Source organism: Calliopsis andreniformis, chromosome 6, assembly GCF_051401765.1.
Source record: "Calliopsis andreniformis isolate RMS-2024a chromosome 6, iyCalAndr_principal, whole genome shotgun sequence".
Taxonomy (NCBI): Eukaryota; Metazoa; Arthropoda; class Insecta; order Hymenoptera; family Andrenidae; genus Calliopsis; species Calliopsis andreniformis.
The window spans coordinates 13,659,694-13,684,233 of NC_135067.1; the positions used below are offsets into that span (position 1 = coordinate 13,659,694).

The 24,540-nt window shown below is 39.1% G+C and overlaps 2 protein-coding genes across 2 annotated transcripts in view; both read left to right on the top strand.

The window, feature by feature from the left end:
• Igl (IQ calmodulin-binding domain containing protein igloo) overlaps nucleotides 1–18,958 on the top strand; it is a 79,583-nt gene extending 60,625 nt beyond the window's left edge. The window contains exon 4 of the mRNA XM_076379785.1: nucleotides 18,801–18,958. Coding sequence (XP_076235900.1) covers nucleotides 18,801–18,953 — 153 coding nt within the window. The 3' untranslated portion in view covers nucleotides 18,954–18,958. The remainder of the gene's footprint in view (nucleotides 1–18,800) is intronic.
• Nucleotides 18,959–23,393: 4,435 nt separating this feature from the next.
• On the top strand, nucleotides 23,394–24,432 carry LOC143180383 (zinc finger matrin-type protein 5). Its single transcript, XM_076380075.1, has 3 exons — nucleotides 23,394–23,674; nucleotides 23,811–23,948; nucleotides 24,019–24,432. Exons 1-3 carry the CDS (start codon nucleotides 23,548–23,550, stop codon nucleotides 24,255–24,257), a joined length of 504 nt encoding a protein of 167 aa, XP_076236190.1. The 5' UTR covers nucleotides 23,394–23,547; the 3' UTR covers nucleotides 24,258–24,432.
• The last annotated feature ends 108 nt before the right edge of the window (nucleotides 24,433–24,540 follow it).

The window sequence follows — 24,540 nt, forward strand, 5'->3', positions numbered from 1 at the left end:
CATTCCTCTGGAATCTCTATATAGAACAGCACACATACAATACTTCCATAAGTGCATCCTCATCGATCTGAGCAGGTGCTTGCTATCGGGAAGTGCAGAAAACCAATACGAGCTCTGATGACGTATTCGTGGTAGTGCGATACGATATTTTCCGTATGCGGTAATACACGCATCGATAAAACCGCGTTTTAACCGACAAAAGGTGTCGATCAGAATGGAATACTTGGCAGGGTGTTAGAAAGATCGATACCATCGTCAAGCTCCGTGGACGTGGAATTGAGGCAGACATCGTGCAGATCTTGTCGGTGCGCGATATAACAGATTAAATCCCATCGCGTCGTTTGTATGTGTCTGTGGGGGATACAGAACGAATTATCGAGACATGCCCGGGGCTATCTGAACTCGACAGTTTCGAGTGCGCCGAGATCCTGACTCGGATAGCCGCGTATCAATGCCCGTGGCCCCGAAGAGCTGACGCGTTGTGTCCTGCGGTAATGCTGGATATTGTTTCGTCAGGTTCGACAGGCCAGTCACTTCCTGTCGGGGTTGTTTTGCAAAAAATTCGTGAACGATTTGGAATTAGAGAAAATGGAACGAGCTGAAATGAAGTTTGCAAACTCCCAAATGGAAAATGTTCTCTAGTATTTTTTTATTTTTTTTTATTTTAGGTAATCTATGGAAGTGACTGTGATTGAAATATATTTAAATTGCTGAATTTTTCGTCATTTTTCGTGCGACATCCTCGTTTCCACGGGTCTCTGAAATTACTGGTCGCAATCATACTCACGGATTACGGAAGCGTCGAGCATCTACCTTCTATCGTAGAAGCAGAAAACTCGATTTATTTCCCAGTATTATATCGCGTCAAAAGAAGAATTCCCATTTGTCCCCGTACTTTTTCCGCGCAATTTTCTTTTGCGCCAGATCGGTTGATAACGAAAAATCGCTTCGACACTGAAGTATCGATTCGTTTCCTAAATTCCTCGACATCTGCACGAGGGAACTTCCAAACATTTTAAAATATCTACACATTTAAATATCTGTTCAATTTTCTACTCCACCTCACCCTGTATATAAAAAGGAATATTCATTTTAAAAATGAATATTCCTCCACCCACCTCTCCATTAATTTAAAACTTTTATATCCACTATGTACATAAATCCAACCAACACTGTTTCCCTAAAAAAGAGTAAAAATTCGAACAAATTAAAAAATTCCAATAGCCTGTACACACGTATTACAATATCCTCTCTTTTATCGTTCCAAACGAGTTCATCATGTCGAACGCATAACCTGTATTTGAGCCAAACAAAAAAAGATAAAGAGCAAGTGTAATTTGTTTAAACTTACAGGGCTGGTCGCTGTTGGTTGACCGATGAAACGCATTTCTCTGTAAATTAAAACGGAACTCGATCGAGCCCACGATTCCTCCCTTGCGTCGTCGGTACACGCAGACCGAGGCCGAGGGTTGTTGAAACGCTTTCGTGTTAACCTGACCTTAAACTCCGTTCATCAGCTGCATGCCGTGATCGCACAAAGGTCGAGGCACGCGAGATTCTCGACTTCGTTCCCCTCTGTACACGACCATCGTGCACGTCAGAGCCAGTCGATTTGAAAATCCAGCAATATCGAGCTCTCGAGCCACGAAAGTTCGAGTTCTGCGCGAGCCAGTTTATGGCGAGGCCCAAAGGAGAATGGGAGAAGGGGAGTCGTTGAAAAAGTTTCCCCTGGAGGAAACTGGGACGTGGCGCGCCTTACGATGCCTTTGCCAGACTGCCCTCGGCTCGCTCGATATCGAACTCGAAATTTTTAACGACATTTATCCTCTATGACCCCGTCATAGATCAATGGGCCAAGCCACGAATTTGGTCGGGCAAAGTTCAAGGTAGAGGGTCCAAGTTGATTGAAAATACAGCCTCAGCTAAGCTTAGTTTGAATTTATTGGGCGTTCATTTGTTTTTTAAATTACGTTGTGCTGTGAATTGGGGGAGGATCTTTTTAAGGGGAGTGTTCTATCTTGAAGCTAGCCGCGCAATTTCTGGAAAGGATTCTTGGGAGGGTATTTAGAGGTTTAATGAATTAATTTTAAGATTCTTAATTAGAGGTAGATTGACCGAGGCGTTCATCAACTCCAGATGGTCCTAGAACAGAGCAGTTGGTAATTTCGAAATTAAAAGTGGAGTATTTATTGAATTTTTCTCGCAATCGAGGAACAAGTATAAAGAGAGGTACTTGTTTTCTGTACATGCAAAAACAGAAAATGTCTTGGGTGTAAAGTTGAGCCAAGTATGAAATTCTCAAAGAACCAGTGCAATCGAGGCCACGAAACGTTGCATGAAAGAGGGTTAATTTCACAGCAGTCAATATTCTGTCTCCTAATGGTTGCACTTATTTTTTCTTTCACCTTCTGCGGGAACTTACAATTTAATTGCAGCTCTTGCACAACTTTCGAGTTGAAAGTTTAATAAGCTACCGCTTTGGGATTATAAATTATGCATTCAATAAATGCAATCGACCGTTTTCATAACCGTCAGTTTTAAACTCCTTCAAATCAATAAGTTGTCCTCCAAATTTATATTTTTCCTGTGAACTTTCCCTTTGCAATTTTAATTCTTTTCAAATATTTACGTCGCTCTATACTATGTAGCTTCTACTTGATCTTTATAATTGAATTAAAATCAAATATTCTCGAAGACCAAAATTCTCTATTTATTTATTGACTTAGTTTCCACATTTCACAAGAATTTACTTTGTGAAGTATCGTTTCAAGAAACCAGAGACCTGTTGTTGAAGAGTCAAGGAGTCACATTGGTCCACAGAACGTTCGCGTTTCAGAGTGCCCTCAGAAGCGCTGAGGCAATAGTAATTAGGAAAGCAGTGTAAAATATTGATTCATGAAGTTCGGTGGCAGTAATTTGCCGAGGCAGTAGGAATTCGAGGTTAGTCTGTATATTACCACAATTCTCGATGGAAGTCGGTCGTTAAATGCTGAGGAATGCAAAGCTACTCGATCGCACGCAAGAGAATTGCATGCATAACGTTCGAGTGTTGGACTGGTTCATATAAGAGGCTCGCCTGCTGATTCGTCCATAATTTTTAAATACAAAACTTTTCCTTAAAGCAAAGCCTCACGAAATTTCAAGGAAAATTATTTATCAAAGGAATTTCAAACCTGCATTTTATAAAATCATTGAGAATACAAAAAGTGAGTTTTTCTACTTTCGCTAAAATTATATTTGTTCTAATGTTTCATATACTTTTATCCGCTCGTTAGATATATTGCTTTACCTACAAGCTATAATACAAAGTGCAGAAGTGCAAAATAAATTTCCGAACATGTTGCTGGATCATAGACGAGACGGAAGTATACCCCCAGTGGTGAAATTCATTTTATAGCAGACGAGGTGGTGCCAGGAAACCGCTACGATTTCAAAATTTATGACCACTTGGTTCGCGAAAATGCCGAAAAGGAAGAGCACGTAGACATTTTTACGTATCGTTTTAAGAGTCCTGTGGCCGTATCGTCTTCTAGAATCGAGATGCACCTAATAGCATTGCGGTAGAAAATTGTCTTACACATTCCACCCTTTTACGGTATTTTAGTTTGTAATTGAAAAGACAGAAAACGAATAAGAAAGATTACGAGAAATCATCCCATAAAATATTGTGAATGATCATATCTTTTGACATCATATAATTTATATATAAACAACTTTCTCAATCTGAAAATTCTTTGGGAACAATTTCATTTTATATTCGATTATCTCTTTCACAATTGTTTCTTGTAAATAATTCTAATAACTCAACGAGTTATCAACAAGTCATGAACAAAATTACTATAGGAGTCGTAAGATGGAGAAATTATTTGCAAGAAAAAAATAAAACATCGTCTAGTGACAAATAATCAGCTTCGCGTGGAATCCTCGTTGAACAAGTTGCAGCAATTCCTGTTCTCGAAACAAAGACCGATGGAAACAATGGAGTGGCAATCCTGTTCCACAATTTATGTCCTGGAATTCGTGCTGACGCCAATGTGTTCCACGTTTGCATATCGATTTCTCGCGATACCATCTAACCTGTTCCAGCGAGGAGGGAAGGCAAGATCTCTCGTGCGACAGTGGAACAGGTTCACCCTCGGTGTCACAACGACAAACCAAACAAACATTGTTCGATATTCTGTCCCCTAGCCTGATACAAGCATTGACCCGTCTTGAAATGCGGGTCAAAGGCTAACACGAGCGGGCAAACATTCGTCTGACAAGGGTTGTATCGAAAAAAGGCGTTTTCAGAGGCAAAAAGGGGTAAATGTATCCTCCTGAAGGCGTGATATGTGGGTCACCTCAAGAGCTCGCAGGAGCTATGTATTATCAAAAGAGTGGTAGCCTGTGGAGGGCTGCGGGGGAATCGGTCAATCTTCAATGAACAAGCGCAGAAATCCGTGTCACATTTTTATGATCGAGTGATCGTTTGTGCTTGAAGAAATCTCAGCTAGGAAAATTTCAGAAGAATATTCCTATAACAGTGATACCTGATAATTCAAATTAAATTAAAAAAATTTTGTTCCATTTAAAAGTAACCTCGCGTGGCTCAAATGTACAAATATTTAAACATGATTGCGTTAATAATTTAATTTTTAATGTAGGATGAGCTTGTATGATATTTGAATTTTGTATTCCCATTGTTTGAGCTTCTGCTGCAACCACTATTTTCCACAGATTTATTTGTGAAACCTCGTAACATTCGTTTTTGCAATAGCTCCCAGTCCGAGGAAAAAATACACCGCAGATCCATTTCCACGCGTACCATTCTTCTCATGTATTTGTGCTACAATGTGGGTCAGCTGAAAAGTTCGTCGTCGCTTGATATCCCATTCGTGAGACGAGGTTGGCAAAGAGGAAGCGTGGAAAATAACTTTCTCCTCGATCGAACACTGCGAACAGAATAATGCAATGCATACAGACAAATGATCCTTTCGCTGTGGCTCTTCAGGAACACTGGCTGGCAAGGCGTGTTTATCAGTGAATTGTCAGAGGCACGTTTCGTTGCACAGCGATGCGTTGAAACCTGCCTGAGTTCTGTATCATTTCATATGAAATTTATATTATCTTTATCATAAAGTAGTACAGAATTATTTTAAATGGTACACTCCTCAAATTCACGAGTATTCTACTTATTTAATCGAAAGGTTTCTTACAAACATTAGACTTACAAATATTTAAAAAATAATTATTGTAGTTATGCTAGAAAAAAAAATGTGAACACATTTTCGTGGGAAATTAAAAATTGATTAATTTCTTTTACTAATGAAATTTAAAAGGTTGCAAAAGTAATTATTATAGTTGCTGAAAAGAAAGTAAGTGGAAACCTGTTTTCATGGGAAATTTAAAATTAATTGCCTTCTTCGAGAAGTAAAAGAATTTAGATTGGAGGAAGTTAGTTCTGAAATTTGCAAAAACGGGGCTTTATATGTCGTAACGAGCTAAGTCCACTTGATAGAATAAGTCTCTCGTTGGCACATCGTGAATAGCGGAAGTTCATACAAAAAGTTTAATTTCGGGAATTCTGTTAAGACCTGAAAGGCCGAATTGAAAAGAGTTAATTAGTCGGATTGTTAATTGTGAAAGGAAAGTCAATTGCAAGAAGCAGATACGGGGTACAGCAGTTTAAGTAGAAGTTGGGCATTCTTAGGCGGACGGATACACAGTGGAAGGGACGATATAGAGTCAGGCATTGGACTTTCATGAAGACTCGTTAGCCAGAGAGCTCGACGAACTTTCTGCTTATACAGAAGTTCTAAAACGCAGAGGACGATCTTGATTGTTTTAAAGTGCTCATTACCCTGCTCTTATCGCCTAATTGCGGCTGAAGCTCGATAAAAAACGAAACAAATGAACTTCCCTCATTTAAACGAAATTAGTAGCATCCCGTGACATCGACTTTAACGTCATTCATTCAATTTTTTGGAACGGTATCATTCACGTCTCTTTGGTCTACTGTACACTGTTTAATACAAAAGGAAAATAATTTACTTTCATAAAAATAAATTTTAATTTCTTACATTAAAAATAATGCTTGTTTCATGCAAAAATTTGTGCAGAAAATTGAATTCGCAAATATTTCAAACTTTCCTCTAATTTCTCACGAATTCTGTATCTCTAGACTAGTACCTATCTAAATATTCTCAAAGAATTTTAAACAATAGGAGAGAATAAAAATCGTTCTGTACACGTTGAGTCACTCAGCACCCTAAAAGGATTATGATATTTAAAGCATTCTGTTCTCGAAATCAAGCTCTTTTGTTAGACTCTCTGTACATCCGCGCTCTTTGTTACCCCCAATCTCCAGCCGCTCAGAAACAGCGTCCTTTCCAGCGGAGCCGTAAAAAAAAGCACTAGATTCGTCCGTTTTTGTACGCGGCGGGGTGTCTGCTTAGCAAACAGAGCGATCTCGCGACTGCTTCCTCCGAGCACGGAACCAACCAGCTGCACACCATCTTCTTCCGGTTCCCCCGTCGTTCCCACCTCCGCCCGTCTGAAAAGCAGCAACGCGAAAACAAGGTATCGGGGAAGGAACAACGGCCGAGGTGCACCGTGCCGTGGGCACAAAAGTCGAAGATAACGTAGAGAACGCGATGAGAAATCGAGAACGAGAGGAAGGGGTTAGAATGCACTTGAACAAAGCTCTATCCGCGAGAGGAAAAGGAAATCTTCTTATTCCACCGCCTTCTTCTCCCGCGCCATTGTTCATCCTTGTTTCTCTCTTTCCTCTGTATCCTATCGAACAAATATCCGCAGAGTTTCACGGGCTCGCCTCTTTCACGGTACGTGACAGGAAAATCGTGCGCCATTCTGGGTCCGTGGACATCGGCACCGCGTGAGGGGAATCGACGCCGCGGAGGATGGAGGAGGGAATCGGTCGTGAAATGTTAGACGCGCGTGAATTCTGCCAGCTCCCATCGCGCCACGGTCTGCTGGGAAATAATTGAAGGGGCACAGAGAATACAGGAAGATGTGAATGCGATGAATAATGTAACGTGTGCTGAAGACTCGCGGAGGACTCTGAGGATTCTGGTGCGCGGCACTTCCAGCGCGAGGGAGTTGTAAATATATTTTGGGGAATCGTGTCTGCGGGGATGGCTGTAGGTACATTTCTCATGTTTAACGGTGTTTGGAATGGTAATAGTTAGATGAGTTCGGTGAAATTAGGGAAAATGGCGCGATGGGCATGAAAGGTTAACTCTTGACTGAGTAAATGGGGAGTACATCATTTATACTGGTAATTTTAGTTTTAGTATTCGGTATGATAAATATCTGCGGGGAATTTGCAGGGATTTATGAACTGAGAAGTTGTGGATTTTCTGTGTTTTTGTGGTAACAGTTTTTATAGAGAATTTCAGTAATATTACCATATAATAGTGACGCCATACTAGTTCAGAGTTAATAGAAAGCACTTTCGTTTGTTAAATAAATACTATAATAAGTAAAAAGCTGTTTCGTTATTTCTGTAAAATTTTCAGTATATTTTTAATCTCTGACAAAGCGTTTCAATCGTCACACAAATGGAAAAATTGTCTTTATGCTTTTTATATTCACATCGCTGCGGTTACTGATAAAGTTAGATTGCTCTATTTAATTTCATTTCCCACCTTTGTATTTTCAGTATTTACAAATTTGCTTTCATTTATCTGGGTAAAATATTACAATATAGGTGTATGAATAGTTTATTGAATTACGTTCCACACAATCAATAAATTTCATTTTGCTTAAACGGATTCAACTCGCGGTTTTGCCGCGATACTGTCCGATCAAATGTTCATTGCTTCCCAAACGAATTAAGGCACGTCGGCGTTTTGCCTGGAAACGACATTTCGATGCACATGAGAAATATTTTCATCGTATTAACTCATTACTGTGTGTGCTCGGTGGCGTGAACCAAGTGAAAATATTATGACTTATGTCACTGAAGGATTTATTGGCGAAAAATTGCAAATCTCGGCCAATGAAGTCATTTATCACTCAGCAAAATATGTCACATTAAATATATCCCACTGAGAATAAAATCGTATACGTTGTACAAGGATCGTTCAGACGAATCTAAAATCCAAACACAATTATCAACCTGAAACGCTGTGAAGACTGTAAAAGTCACGAATTGCAGATCGACGAAACTCAATACTCAGTCGGTGAACTTCAAAGTAAGCTTGTGAATAATTTAACACGCGAAATATATTTACGTCTCAGGGCTAGTAAACAGAGAGGGCCGTATAATTTTCCGCAAGCACGGCACAGGGCGTTTTTATCGCCGCGTATTTACATAATTATTCCAAATTATGCGCAATCCTTGCGAATTTCTTCCCGCGAAGGTATCGCCACGCGCTTTCGCGTCGAACAGCAACCATTCGATGAAAGACGAAAACCACCCCAACTCTTAAAAGAAAACGCAAACGATCCATCAGAAATATTCCTCGTAAGACAGACGTTGCGCTGAAGGCTCGTGCCCATTCGCTAATTTAATATTTGACCTTAATTAAGGCAGATGCGATCGTAAAAAGAAGATCGAGAGAGAAGATGAATTCGTTTGCACATTCATTTACTTTCGACAGCCACAGACGTTCCTCGGATGCCTCCCAAGCGAAAGATAGGAAGAGGATGCAGCGTAAAGCAGCGGAACGCTCTCGACGCGATATAAAAGCAGAAAACGGAAAGATTTCAATCAACGTCAGGAAAACAATTTTCAGTAGAATGAACAGCAGCAGACCTGCGATCGGTGTTCGCGAGCGAGCGAAACGCAGCGAATTCGACGCGTTCGCGGCTATTAATTGCGACTACCGATGGAAATTCCTCGGCGATGCGTTTTTCCTTCGACGATGCCGTTTCTTCGCCTCGTCCCCCTGTCACTCGCGTTCGGCGCTCGTACCGCGGTGAATACGCTGGATTAAACTGGGTCAATTTATCGTAGCACTTATCACGTATGCACAAAGGCTGTCTTCGTTACGCGCAAATGTGCTTCCACTTTAGAGACACGTTACTCTAGTTCTTTTGATGAGCGACGCATCGACGGCGCGCGATCGTCGTTATCTTTAATTCATCGACATGTAAATTGGGCGTACGTGGACCGCGAAAACATCGCTGCATTGGAAAATCAGTTTACTGCTGGCTGTGTCGTAAACGGAGATCTTGGGCGCGAAAAATGGGCGAGAGGGATTTTTGAAAGTGGATTGAAAAAAGATGAGTGAAAAAGATGATATTTGGGTGAACGTGAGAGATTTGCATTTGTGTGGCAAAATGTAAATTATATTTTTGGTGAGCTGAATAAGTGAATAAAAATATGTGCTTGTTGTGAGAAAAGAAGATCGGTGTAATAACTGCAATTTGGAGGAATTTTTATAATGTAGTCTGGGATATAACAGTGTGAAAATATCGAAAATGTAATAGAGGCAAATTTTCAAATATTCACGTCGACAGTATTTTTTGTCTAGTATCTAATTTTTACAAAAAAATTCAGATCAGTATTCCATTTTCCTTAACATAAAATCACCAACTTTTGAAATGAACCAAACTCTACCTATACGTGCTTTGGACTGGATATGTGATATATGAAAAAATGTTTCCGTTAACTCAAAAGTAACAAATGTACTAGTCGTAATTACAAACACAGTAGAAACATGAAAAAAAACCTGTATGAAAAAAAATCCATATATCGTGCCGAATGATCACAGAGTGAATTTTTGAAGCATTTCTCGGGGCTGGAAAAGGCCCTCGTTCAAAGCGAAATTCCTGTACGTCGTGCAACGTTAATCACCTGGATCACAATGGGCTCGCAGCCACTCATCGTCAGGACGTGCGGTGAAAAATTTATTGCGGTCGTTTTGCATAAATGCGCCTGCATAATTCAATGGGAATTCGTATCAAATGGTGGGGGAATAATGGTGATACAGGAGATACCCGCCACGGACGTGGTTCATCACTTGCTACAGTTTTAGGAGGGTGGAATAAATTTTCTGTTGGACGAGCTCGCGGATTCTTAACACAAATCGCACATTCAGCGGATATAGACCGCTGAAAAAGGACAGAACAGAATAAGGGGAAGAGGTACTGAATGATATACCAAGAGAGGTGCTGATCGTGAAGCAATATGGATATGGTGTTACTGAGGAAAGATCCTTCAGATCAAAGCCTTTTAAAATAATTGCCAGTCGACGCATAAATCACGCAATTGGGCGAATGATCGATCACTGGTAGTCACGAGAGGGTAGACGAACAGCAAAAACTCGGGGTGACTTCTGACCTTTTCGGTAAGGGATTCGAAGTTGGAAGAAAGTTTGAAACCAGATTGAGGAGGAAGTGAGAAGAAAGTCAGAGACGTGGGAAGTGGAAAGGGGGAAATTGTATGGGAAAAAGAAAGGAACTTGGAGATGTAGGATCAAGTGAAAAATGATGAAGAAAAGAATAGTAAGGATATTTATCACGTTTTGTTTATTATTTTCATTATCAGAGCATTCCCATTATCAAAAATCTGTTACTTTTACGGAAAACGTTACTTCTGAAAAACCTCTTCTAATCTGTATACTAGTACAATTACGAATTAATTAGCCCCCTGCTGTAACAACACTGAACAGTGTTATCGCGTCTACTGCACAGTTATTAATGGTATTAGACACAGATTAAATCTCATACCTCGCATCTGGATTGCTATTTCCTTGTGTCATAAGACATATGCCTCACGAAGAAAGGTCTGTTTAAGACGTTGACGAATGGGGCAAGAAAATTCTTATATACAGTTCTCCTTGTACCAACGACCCACGTTAAACTAACGACTAATTTATGTTGGCTACTTTAGAACATTAAAAATAAGAACACCACATTATAAAATCCATATTTAAGAAACTAATGATGTTTCTTCTTTCAAGCTTTAAAGTACTTAATTAGAAAACTTCAATAGTTCATTATAAATTCTATATAAATATTATACTTAGACAAAGTGTATAATAGGTTGGCAGGTGTTTAAAACATGAGGTAAATGTCCCAGTTCCTACACACTAACGCTAATTTTAATTAATTTTCATAACCAAAAACTAAAATAAAATCACAAGTACACATTTATCAAAGCAAAAAGGATTTCGTCACCATCTACCACCAGTCTACCACTGCTTACACAAATTACCCCTAATTCTAAGCTACTAAACCCCGAGCTGAATAAATACACGACGAACCCTGTTTCATTAACAACCATGATTCTACCAGAGCATGTAGTACGAATGTGCCCTCCATTCCAGGAAACCGCGCAAATGGGCCAAAGAAGTCGTAGCTTCGATACAGGCAGTAGCTGCCACGATACAAGGGTACGTGACAGACGATTCGAGTAGGGTGGATAATGAGAAAGCACGGTAGTGTGGCACGAATCGACGTACCAGCGACAGCATAATTAATGGAAACAGAGACCATGGATTTCGAGGACCCGAAAGTGCATGATCGATCGGCAGGACGACAACTGACTCGAGTCCGCTATTGTTAACTCCTTTGGCCTTATATTGACCACCAGGAGGCTGTAATCGACGGCGACCACGCGCTGCTTCGCGCCCTCGCGTTACTCATCGCGATCCTACGCGAAAGGTTTTCCAAACTGACGCGCATTGTCGCGTCGAACGAGCCAGAAATAGACCCCTTTAAGGGAACGCCTCGCCGCTCTTATCGAACTGCATTATTGGAGAAACCACTCATGAACTCGCGATGGGCGTAGGAACGTGGAGATTTGTTAATTTCCGGGCAACCTCTGCTGTCTGAATGTTTTTAAATATAAAACAGGGTGAGCTCGAGAGGCTGGTTTCGGTGGAGAGAAGGGTGGACGGATGGAAATTGCGTTTTTGATTTTTTGTAGATAAGTGGAGGTAGATTGATCGATAAATTATGCAGGATGAAGGGATGAGGTCCTGATCGATTGTGAAGAAATTGAGAGGTGTTGAGGAATTTTTTTTTTCGATACTAAGGGGTGTAATATTCTTTAGTGTGTTCAGGGTGTTTATGTATTTTGAGTGAGACCTAATTTCACTGAGAATAATTGAGAATTGGTGCCGATTTGGAAGGTATCAAAAATTGTATTATCTAAGGATCTCAAACTAAACATAGATGCAAATGTATTTTAAGCCTCCTTAAAGGGAACGAGGCCATTTTGAAGGATCTATATAGTTCAAGTTTAGCAGTGTGTCGACAGGCTGACTTAATTGATCGTTTTCTAGGACATATGAGTAACGTTCCTTCGCTCAATATGTTCAGAAAAACAAGCTTATATAATCCTAAAAAGAAAAAAAGGAAAACTGCAGATTGCTACTAGTAATCCTATTGTTCGTTATTGAAGCTGGTCCAACAGAAATCTCTAAATACTTCAGAAGCTCCATTTTATCTTCAATATCCCCAGAAATCTGCGAAAATTTCGTAAACCCTTACACTGAATATTTCACCAAAGTTCTTTTCCTCTTTTAAGAAAGCTGAAACAGTGTCTCGTGCCAAGCTTCCTAAGGACCCTTTCAATTATGAATTTCATGGATACCTACCCAAAGAAGCATGAGTCTGTCTAGCTACATATACCTTATCCGAAATCGACATAATGTAGTATCAATTGTGCAGTCACCTGCATCATCTGCAATTATTCAAGGTAATCTTACTCCTTCCCTGATACTACAATTCGCTGAATTTAACGTTATCGATTTTGCTTCTCTATAGAGGACATTTCACGTTGCACTATTATACTGTTGAAGAAGACTGAAATTATAGGTGTAACATGATACCAGGATATTTCTCTCATTACAGTTAGTTTATTGCGTAATCGATCGGCTCTTGGCTTGATACTTTTCCTCTTCTCGCCTCATTTCCACTGAAATAGTTTCTCGTTACAATAATCCTAAAAATATATTAGCACTCTAAAGTATTTCCGAAATAATATTTATTATTCTTTGCTCTTCTAAAATGTTCTTCAAGCTACTGTAACTTTATGAAAAAAAGTGGTGCAGCAGTGAGCCTGGACTCATTTCAAAAGGCAAAGCCTCAACTTTTTCACCCCTAAATTGAACTTTTTTGTAGAGGCTTTGCTACTCGGACGCTGGGCAGGAAAGTGAAGGTAATTTTTTCCTCTAAAACTTTCCCTAGGATTTTCAAATCCTTAGAGCCACAGGAAGTATTTAGAATAGTTACACAGGACTCCCAACATTTTACACAGTTTTGCCATCGTTGCTGCATAATTGAAACAGTACGAGTGATACCTACTTCATGAAATTTTAAGACCACGCAAGTCACACAGCACCAATTCAAACTTTTCTTCATCCGAATCCCTCATTGTGCCCTACACGTATTGCACCTTGTGGACAATTGCCGCTGAATAAATCATTACGTTAGCCCCCAAATGGCCACAAAGCCCCAGTTCCTTTTGTAACCCGCGTACGCGAATAGATGCAAATGCAGCAACAAGCCAGTCGCGCGAACGTTCGTTTGTGTTGCCGTGACAAGTTCGAAACGCAAATACGGCGAATGCGCCCAGGAACAATAATTATCCAGTGACGCATAGTACTCCAGAAGCCCATAATTTCCAAATGATTCGCGAGCCGCAGGAATCGCAATCCACCATTATGTCTCGTGTCAACTTCGCCGAACTCGAAGCGCGATGCATGTAACTGGAACTGCACACTGCGCGTGTTATCTTTTGAAAACGTCGGTTTATCCAGCGTGGCTACGGGAATTACAGTTAAATTATTTTATCGAAAAGACGGAAGCGAAATTGGGGATTCTGTATCCTTTAAGGGAGTTTCCTATATCCTCTGAGCTCCTAACTGCTTTCAAATCTCGAGCTTGTATCGAGATAATATTGCATAATGCAATCTCTGTTTCTTCACGTCCTTGCTATTATATTCGATTTCCTAGAATTATCCTTCACCTACTACCACAATTTATTAAAATATTTATTTTCATTATATTATATGTTAGCCATCTCCAGAGTCTCTAAGAGCAAAAAATAGGTTCAACATAAAATATTCTAGGATATTCTAAAATTATTCGTGGCACATCCATTCTGTCCCCAGGTAAAATCTAAAATTTTTTCGAAACCATGGGTGCTTCCATCGATCACTCTCTCGACAGTTCCCCAGTGATTTCTCAGAATCGGGCTGATTCGTCAGAGGATGATGGAAGTTAATCCGTTTCAATTTTCCTGGATAGCTGAACGCTAAATTTCAACGAATCTGACTGGAACGCAATTCCGTGGACTGCCAAGCACAGTCGACAGACTTATTAGCCCAGAGAGTCAAACTTCCGGCTAATTGGTAATCAAAGGGTCGCGAGAACTAAGACAGCCTAGGAACAAAGTTTCGCGGCCCGCAGGCGATTCCACCGCCGATGGAAAATTATCAGACACGTACTGACATTGTTTCCGTACGTGCAGGCTTGCATGAAGACGAATAATTAATCGTTGCGGAAAATTGTTCTTGGTAAGACCTCGCCTACTGACGTCCCCCTATCGTGAGGGTTGCATACGTTCAGAGGCTATAAGAAAAGGGTTTGACTCCTTCATTTTGGTTCTCAAAGACTTCTGGTTTCTAAATCCTGAGAATATTGTAACTATTTTCCATTTTTAAGTCTCCATAAATGAAATTGTGGAACTGTAAATGGTTTGATTATGAAAAGAGTAATTACCTATTATACTTAAGATATTGTACACTTAGCTATTTGAAATTGAGGATAAAGTATCCATGATAATACAGTTTACTATGGTGTAAGTTAAGCTAACAAGAATATATGAAGATGGTAATGTTATAAATTTGAGTTATAGAACTCACGCAAAACGTTGGTATATCTTCTACCCCTCGGGAGGATTTCTGTGAGAATAATTCCGACGTTGGCATCGAGTCTGTGAAATTAATTAAACAGAACTAATTAGAAGTTCTACTGTACTGAAGGCCGAACAGTCTCGGAGATCCATGGGAGCTGTTCGGCAATTAACATAGTTCTCGAGCATCCGGATCTGCAAACGTCGAATGTGATCGAAAGTGACGATTCTTCTGGGTCGAGAAGCCAGGAACACCTTTGAAAGGTCTTTAAACTTTGAGGCTTATTTTCACGCTTTCGCCTTGCTCGTATTGTAAATTCGCAGAAATTCGTATCGTGCATTCTGACCCTGTCGCTGTGCCATCTGATAAAACTACGACTGAAATTGCGGCTGGTCTAGATGGTCTCCTGTAAGAAAGAATGATCGTTTGCATAGCAATTACCTTGAGGATTTGACTGGGAGTTTTCGTTGCCATTTGAAAGCATTAGCGTTAATACGAAACGAATCTGGAAGTAAAGCCCCATCTAAATGAGTTTTCCTGATTTCGTTTGCAGTTCGTTAGGGCGATATCTTCGCAGCAATTTGTTTCGTCATTGAAATACGGAAATGTGAATTTAAAAGCAGCATTCGAAATTGATTTCCATATACATGGGAATACTTTAATAATAGACATTATTTACGATGGCTTGCGGTAGCAAAATTTTTTATCAAACGTTACTGTGCATGGTAATGTATCTTTTATTAGTTATAAAATTAAAATGAATACGATTTCAACATGTGATAAGTTAAATTCTGAAATATGAACATTTTAAATCTCGAGAGTTGACCATGTCTAATATGACTCCACAAATTAATTAAACAGCTTTTTGAATCCCAGCAGCTCTCTGTTAATTTTGATATATAATTATTGCAAAATTTTCCCTCAATTTCTATAAATAAACCTCCACAGTCAGAGAATGCAGAATTAATGTTCTCATTAAACTGGACTCGTTTTTCGTTCAGATAAATTTATTCTCGTTAGGCGAGTCATTTGAATTCCGAATCGTCGATACGTACGTAAGTCGAATTATGACGTCAATTGATTTCCCTGGAAAATCGAAACTCGGCCTGCTTCCCGTTAGGATTTTTGCAGCTTTAAAGCTTCATTTTCTTTTTTTAACTGACTTCCCTCAATTCGCCACTGCTTAACCCAATTTACACAAGCGTACAACACTGTTTGAAAACAGTAATAAGTGACTACTTTTGCGTTTTCTCATCAATTGATACGAACGAAACCTTATCTTTCTGTTAACATAGAATTACTTAATTTTTTGTCACCCTTGTGGATAGTATTATGAGTGGATGAATCTTGTTAAAACCTTGTTCGAACTCTACTTCACACGACAGATAAGTGCTTAAAATTGGATTAAAAAATTAGTAGAAATCCACTTGTTAAAAGAAAGCAGAACAAACTGATTACTTGAGATTGAATAGCGAATTAAGTGTATGTAATTTCCTGCAATACTCCGAATTATTTAATCTATATTTTAGTTCATTCATTATTACATCTCATACTTTATAAATCTTACAAAAAGAACTTTTCCCATTAACACAAATTTCATATTTCCCCCAAGGCTTTTCATCAACAGTGATCGTATGCATTGCTGCCGTATCCAAACACAAATAGCTGCAATCAATTATTATTATCCGTATCGACTGATTACCAGATTACTCCAATCACCATTAATTAACCGAGATTCTGCAAGCATTCACATTCCAGTTCTTCCAGTGACCAAATCAGACCGATTTCGCGCCTCGCGAGAATCACGCTTTTCGAGTTCGTCAATCGATGAGGAACAAAAAACGAGAGAAAGAGGCAAGAGAAAGCGAAGTTCCGATCACGTGGTGGAACGTTACTCCTGATTGAAGCTGTTATCAATGACAATTCCCTCGAAACTCCCCGGCCCTTCGCCGACTCTTTTCTATCACCCCAGCGTCGAGCTATCAAACTGGCTCACCGATTCAGCCAGTGACGAATAATCGTCGAACACGAAGGCTCTCGCGCACCTTTGTGCAAGCACTCGCTGGTCGAAAGCACCGACGACACGGAAAGCCTTCGCACACGAATATTCGGTCGGCGCGACGCGGCGCATGAAAGTGGACGTGGAGGATGGTTAATGCCGCGGCGAAGGAGAGGCGAAAGGTGGCTCGGGGGTCGAATGCAAATACGTTCGCGTCGTAATTGCAATTTACATGTTTATAAACCTCTTTTGCATGTGGTGGCTCCTTTTTTCGCTCCCCCACCAAGGTTTCGAGACCCGCTCGAAGCCCTTGTTACCTAGGCCTTGCGCCTTGTGACGTCAGGGCCACTTCGTTTGTTATAATTAAGCCTAAAAATAGGCAGCGTGACAATGATGGCGCGCATAATCGCGAGCCGTCGAGTGTGACGAGGCCTCGCATTTTGACGGCTCGAATTTGTCGCTGCCGATCGATCCGCGTGGTATTGCTGGTTTATTTGATTGGCTAAAAATAGGGGGCTTCTTGTTGGGGTGAAAAGCGCATCGAAGAGGAACGTGATGTTTTACGGGGCAGAGGTGACCTAACGGGAAATTTTGTCCCAAGGTCAGCTCTTTGAAAAGCTTCCTTCGAGAAAAGTGACGTGGTATTTTTTTAATGTATTTAGAAGTCACATATTCGAAAATCGAGACTCCTTACATTTAGAATATGAAATATATAGTATTGCATTTTGAGAAGCTATGCTTAACTATTTTCTAAGACAAATCTGTAGTTTTAGTGAAGAAAGAGTAGCGTTGATAAAGGTAAAGAAAAATTCCTTTCACCTGAAATTGAGTTGCATAGTTTCGTTTGTGCATTTGACAATATTGCTACAGGTTTGTAATATTTTCAATATGTCAGTATTTCCAATTTTCATTTAGCAGGTTCTTGCATGAAAGGGGCGGAAATTCTTCAGCTTAAAAGGAAGTTAATTCTGGCTTCTTCACTTTGAAGATAGTGCTTTTATTTAGAAAATAGCACTGAGGAAAAAAGATGTATTTTATCGCCGGGAATGTACGTGTACTTTAAAGATAAAATAAGCATCTCACGTCGTAAAATATGTTTACCCAACATGCATTGCTTTCGTGAGATTGTATATTCAGTAAAACGAGGCACAAAAATTCAGTAGTACGAAACATGATATCTCGTCCAACACGATTTCGAATTCCAGTGAAATTGGGACTGTCGGAGTGCTCTACCTACCATTGCCTGCAAGTGGCTTCATTTACCTCAATTCTCCAACTAGGATAGCTGACAGAAATGTCTGTCTCGTTGAATACGCGCATTGTTCTTTAGTGTTGGTATATAAATCGACAATTTTGTTAAAAATTCTTTTGAATACCAGTTGACTGTTTCAGTGATTAAATTCTGAATGGGAGGTTTAAGCTTGAAGATTTTTAATTCTTCAGCTTAGTGGAATAATTGCTATTTGCATCGGAAACTATTCAGCTGGCAAGGCACGAGAGGTTTATACTACTTTTGGAGCGCCTGACTAGTAATAAGGTTGTACTACTTAAAAGAGCCAAACCAGGCGCTGAGTTATACTACTTACTGAACGTCTGACCTAAGCCTGAGTTATACTACTTACAGACTACTTTACCAAATTAAATTCTCTTTTTTTATCTAAGAGACACTTGTAAATACTTTTCTATGGAAAATTGTAGGGTTAATTATTGACACTTATTAACTTTAAATATAAAATTACAAAAAAATTACAATTGTAATTGTACAAAATTACAAAACAAAATTGTAAACCTCAATTTTGAAAAAACTGTACTTGGGTTAGTCTGACTCTCAGATACAGAATTTACTACATCATATTAAACGTGTATCATTCTTGCATCAATTGAATAAATATTTCTTTCCCCCAATATTGCTGTATGATAGAAATATCAACTTCAATTGTCTCTTCAATTACAAATCTATACGTGAACGTTCCAATATGTTGTTTCAGGCGAACGATGCCATGAACGAGCTAGAGGGCATCGATCTCACGGATCCAGATCTGCACAAGGCGGCGACGAAGATCCAAGCGAGCTTCCGGGGGCATAAGGTGCGCCAGGAAGTGTTATCGACTCCCGCGCAGAACGAAGAGCCGAAGAAATAAGGAGGATCCGAGCGGGGGAGCTGATCTTTCGAAATCGAATCGCCGATAGTATGCCCGATCTGACAAAAATAAAAAACAAAAAAAGAAACCTACTAATAATAAGAAAAGACAAGTATACCGAATGATCGAACAAACGATAGCAGGGAATCGGGCTTTGTCTTTGGTTTTACGTTTGTCGTCGAGTCCGCTACGTACGATCGCATGCGAGTCCATTCGAGTGAACTCTCTCGCAATTCCGTGGCGTCTCTGTCACACAATGCGACCCCGATTGTTTAGAACCGTACGTTTCACCGTGCTTCCCTAGAAAGCTCGCGAATCCAGGCAGCTCTTTCAGGCTACGTAATACTCCAACAGAAACTCTTTTATCCGAAAGACACAGACGCCTGAAAAGGAATTTCGACAAATCACTGAAACAAAAACACAGCCGTTTCCCTTTTATCGACGCTTGAACATTTTGTATCGCAGAACCACCGTTGTTAATCTTACTACCGACTCGGGTATCCGTCGATTAAAGTTTCGAAATTTACATGGAACAGGCTTTAATCGTGGCAGCTCGTTAAGGCTAATTGGCATTCCGTCGACGCGAGAACAGAGTCGAACAGGTGGATTGAACAGGTCCGCTGAAAAAAGGGAATCAGCTGCTTTGATAAACGTCGTTAGGTTGAATGGAGGCTGCGGTCAGGCAGGAACGATTTCTCGAAATGGTACGACTGGGTTCGCCTGGTTGGCTGGTCGAGAGGACGAAACAAGGTAAAAACGAGAAGCTAAGGAAAATAATTACCTAGGGAAGAGGAGCCTTTTTATACGGGCTGTAAAGGAGGAGCACGGTGGACGTACCTATCTCCTTGAAAAAAATTTTTCTCGCCCACGCGGATCGTTCCACTGGAAATTCTTTTGTTGGTTCAATTAACACAGGAGCGTGTACAGCTGGCGCAAGAAGCGGAAGATAAGCTCCGTCGTTACTATGAAGTTTATCAGCGGTCAGCGAAGCGCAGGGAGGATTATTGCGATTGTAATCCTCCTAAGAAGTATCGAAGCTGGCTGAGGACTTCGATACGAGGCTCCATTGTATCTCGCGCGTACATAATACGATAATAGAGTGTATTTTCCCTCGTGTGATTAATTCCACTGTGCGATACTCCGTCGAGACTCGACGACAGGACGACTCGGCCATTCGTGTCAGACGCGAGCAGCGATCGTGACGAGGATTCGACGAGACAATTCGAGATAACGTCCACGAGCAACCACCCAGAAATTCACGGTACCTCGTCGATTCGTGGAGAAACGATGACAGGTAGCAGTTGCAACCTTTGATAATCATTTGAAAGTTGAGCCCATCCTTCTGTTCTTTTAGAGTTAATTGTACTATCGTTAAGATCGACTTACATTCATCTAAATAGAGAATCAAGAATATCGCAGATTTTATGGAACAACTACTGTAAGTCTAGAAACGAGTACAGTGATATATATGTACATGTTATCCAACGAGAGGAAGGATAAACGACTATTCATCAAAGTTATCCCTGGAGGGCGTAAAATGTAGTTTCGCAATTAAATCTCACAGGACTGTATCGATTTTTGAAATAAGCTCCTCGAGATGTATTCCTTCAGACTCTCCTTTCATTATAAAGTTGATTTATAGGAATCAGGAAAAGTCTCTGGTGACTGAATCAAAAAAATTACAATTACGGATATTTCAATTATTACAATCTTTTAAAGAAAAATGTCGATGCTAATGTATACTTATGCTCAGTCCTGAAATTTAATTGTCAGATCTTATATTTAATCAACAATAGATGTATCGTCAAAATTGCATCACTGTAACGTTAAGAATAAATTCATTCCGCTCTGTTAATACGGGATTTATTTTTTAATGATAAGATATATTTTTATGCGTCGTTATGATTACACGCGTTGACGCTTCGCAACCCCGTAGTCGCTGCAATCGCGAGACGTTTGACACCGTAGTCGGACTGCCATCTCTCTGCTCTCATCTAGTCCGTTGCTTTACCTTCTCCCAGGCTTGTTTCGATCGAGTTGATCGGTGGGTGGAAGGGTATAGTTTGTTTTTAGCAGGCCTAAAAACGCTACGCCGCTTTTTATTATCGTTACGGACACTCGTGCCCACCCCTTTCCCTCTTATTTTTATCCTTCCTACCGTCTCCCACTCTTTTCTCAACTTTTGATTGATCTACTTAACGTAGTTTTTTCAAATTATCGTGAAGTATCTGTCGAACCTAGATGATGCATAATAAAATACTTAAATAATAGCCCCTCTTATTTTTCATGTGTTTGTAATTAAAAAACGTAACGAGTATCTAGATAATTAGAATCAATATATTCCTCCTTAGGATATTTCCTATTTTTTGTGATAGTTAAACAAGGCTACAGTATTGGAATCTCTTTAGATACTTAACAACAGGTAAAACAAAATGTTCAACTTTAAGAACTATAAAAAGACATTTAATACAATTCTACAGTGTATTCCAGATATGTGGATTATATTTTCTATTTTATTGTTCTAAAGAATATGCTATATATAAATTCGATATTCAGATTCGTCTGTTGAAGAGTAATTTCAACTTCTTCGCATAACCGTTTAAGGATGAAGCGAAAAAGCATTCTTGATGGAACTATCGAACTGTTTCATTATACATGTGTTTTTGTCCTCGAATTGTTACATAATGTATAATGTGCTGGATCGACCGTAATAACTATTAAAAATGCAAGAGTAACAGTTAACGTTTTATCAGTCTCTTCAACGACCTAACTGCAGGCTTCGTTGTCATTTATATTCCCTGTAAATAGTTTCAATATACTTCATCTACCTTTGTTACGCCTTGTCACGTATCCCAATGTATCTATGAAATAGTTTATCCGACACGATCCTACGTGTGCAAACAACTCTGCAACGTGTACGATTCAAGTGGAAAATAACAGAAATTTTTTTATTTCTTTTTCACATCCCTGACACATGCTGTTTTTTAAATATCGATGAAAAAAAGTTTCACGGAATCCAACAAAATATGTATCAATTATTGCAACTATTACGTCGTGAAAATTTCAATCTACATTGAACAAATTAAACTTCGACTACTGCTTTTATTTCTCTCTACTACCAAAGGTAACCACCAAAAGTAAAATCAACATTCGAGTCACGTTTTCTGTACAATTTTTCAAAATATTGTTTTACGTTATCTCATGGATTACCACCTGTCGCTTTCAGAGAGCTAACGAAACATTGCTATCGTTGAAAATGTCTATGGAAATCAACTCGTCCACACAAGAACAAATTGAACATCCAGAATGGAGACCACGAAAGTAATTCATACGATAATGAATAGTAATGCGAAAAATGAGAGAATTGTTGACGCACGATACCGAAAGCCGATTCACACTGCGACGCGTCGAGTCTCGGCAACGACACGCTAAATTCTATAGAAAAAGACTTTAATTACACATAAATCTATTTATAATACTATATTCCTGTTATAATTAATATTTGTATGCTACACAAACTAAGAGGCTCCTCTACGGAACATTAATTGTAATCCATATTGATGCTATATACATATATTAATACTATTAATATTGTATTTATATTATATATATTATATATGTATAATAATATTATTATCAAATATATAAATACATATATATATATTTGACCTCCATCAACGACACCATGAAACAGCTGCTCTTTATTATTGCCGCTTAGTGAGGATCGGCTTTATATTTTGACGAAAGAATTGTTGCTCGTTTTCAGAAATATTGTGAAAAAAAAACAACCAATAAGGATTGAAAAGCAGAAAATTCAAATTGGGCATTTGATAGTGTTCTCGGACTTGAATAATTGAACAATGTATGCAATTTTATTTGCTGGTGAGCAAAATTGTTATTTAAGGAATCGATGTATAATTAAAAGAGAAATGTTCAAATATTTTGATGCTTCTGTAGTTGCAGGAAGATGTATCTCAGAAAATTAATGGAAGAGATTGTTGTAATAAATTATAGGCATTTTCTTCGGTATGTAACTATACCACACAGATATAGATTAGATAACGCACAAGATGTTGCGATAAATTGTATTCTAAGGATGTAATAAACAATTGTAATGTTTAAACGAGCAGTGTCATGTATGTAATCTGTTTGGTTAAAATAAATACCCATTAAGTGTACAAAAACATCTTCGATTTATGTTGTACAATATTAAAGATACGCCTTTAATTGAATTAGTTGCTTTATACCTACAATTTTTTTTGGTTTTAGTAGCGACTGTCTGTAAAAATAACTTGCATACACAAAGTATGCTAGAAATAAACTGTGAAAAAAATTCCTTCTCCTTAATAAAACGAAAAAAATTGATGAAGCTAATATTCGCGCGTAAAATTTGAATTTAAATACCCGCCAACTAACTCGAACGATGTACAGTAGATGTCTCCTCAGTAGTTTTGAATTCCTGTTTTTTGCGTACATGTGCTTTTGACAGATCGCTGTTTAATTGCTAGAACAAGTGTTTACACATCTCATTTATATATTTTTAAGTCACTGAAATGAAATATTCTTTCTTACTTTCAACATAGTTTAATTAAACATGGGAAGAAGATATTACTGCGAATATTGCGACAGATCCTTTAAAGATGACCCAGAAGCTAGAAAAAAGCATCTTTCGAGTCTGCAACATGCGAAAAACCGCGCAGACCATTATAACATGTTTAAAGGTAATTACTTAACAATTTTTAAGCTCATAGATATTTAACACTATCTTGAGATTGTGAGAGCTACAGACATAACCTCAAATTTATAATTCAACAGTTAGTAAATACAGAGATATAATGTAATTCGTCTTATTCCTAGATCCAGAAGTTATATTGAGGGAAGAATCCATGAAAACACCTTGCAAACGCTATTTAACAATCGGTGACTGTGCGTTTGGTCTCGGCTGCAGATACTCTCATTATACACCTCCCATGTTATGGGAACTACAACGCCTTGGTACTAATCAGAATCATTTTAAAAGTACAAGAAAAATTCTACCATATATTTACATGTATTTAATTTACAGCCGAGATGAAAAAACAATCAAAGTCCCACGCAATGCCAGAAAACGGTTGGCCAGATCCCGACAACATCATTAAAGAATTCTTTGAAAACACAGAGAGCTCGAGCAGCACAGAGGAACTCAGTCACCCTTCATGGCGCAGACCACTCGAGCTCCAAAACTATTCCATGCTCCCTCCCTCGCTGTGGCCCATCACGCCAGAAAGCTTAGCGGACACCTCCACCTTCAAGGAATGGGGATAAAAATGTAATACATGTAAAATACTTCCCTACTCTCAAACCCTAAGTACCTATCCAAACCAAAACACAAAAATAAATGGAAATTAACATACATCCCCACAGAATAATACAAAAAAATGTCTCAGACTAAATAAAATCTGTAACCAATATTTCCAAGAATACTACTAACTTTATTCAAAATACACAAAAATCCTGGAAAATTAATAAAAATTTCATAATTTGTAGAAATAGTTCCCGCAGTAGTCCGACGCACCATCTCACGAGGCGAAAGTGAATCAGCCTCGGC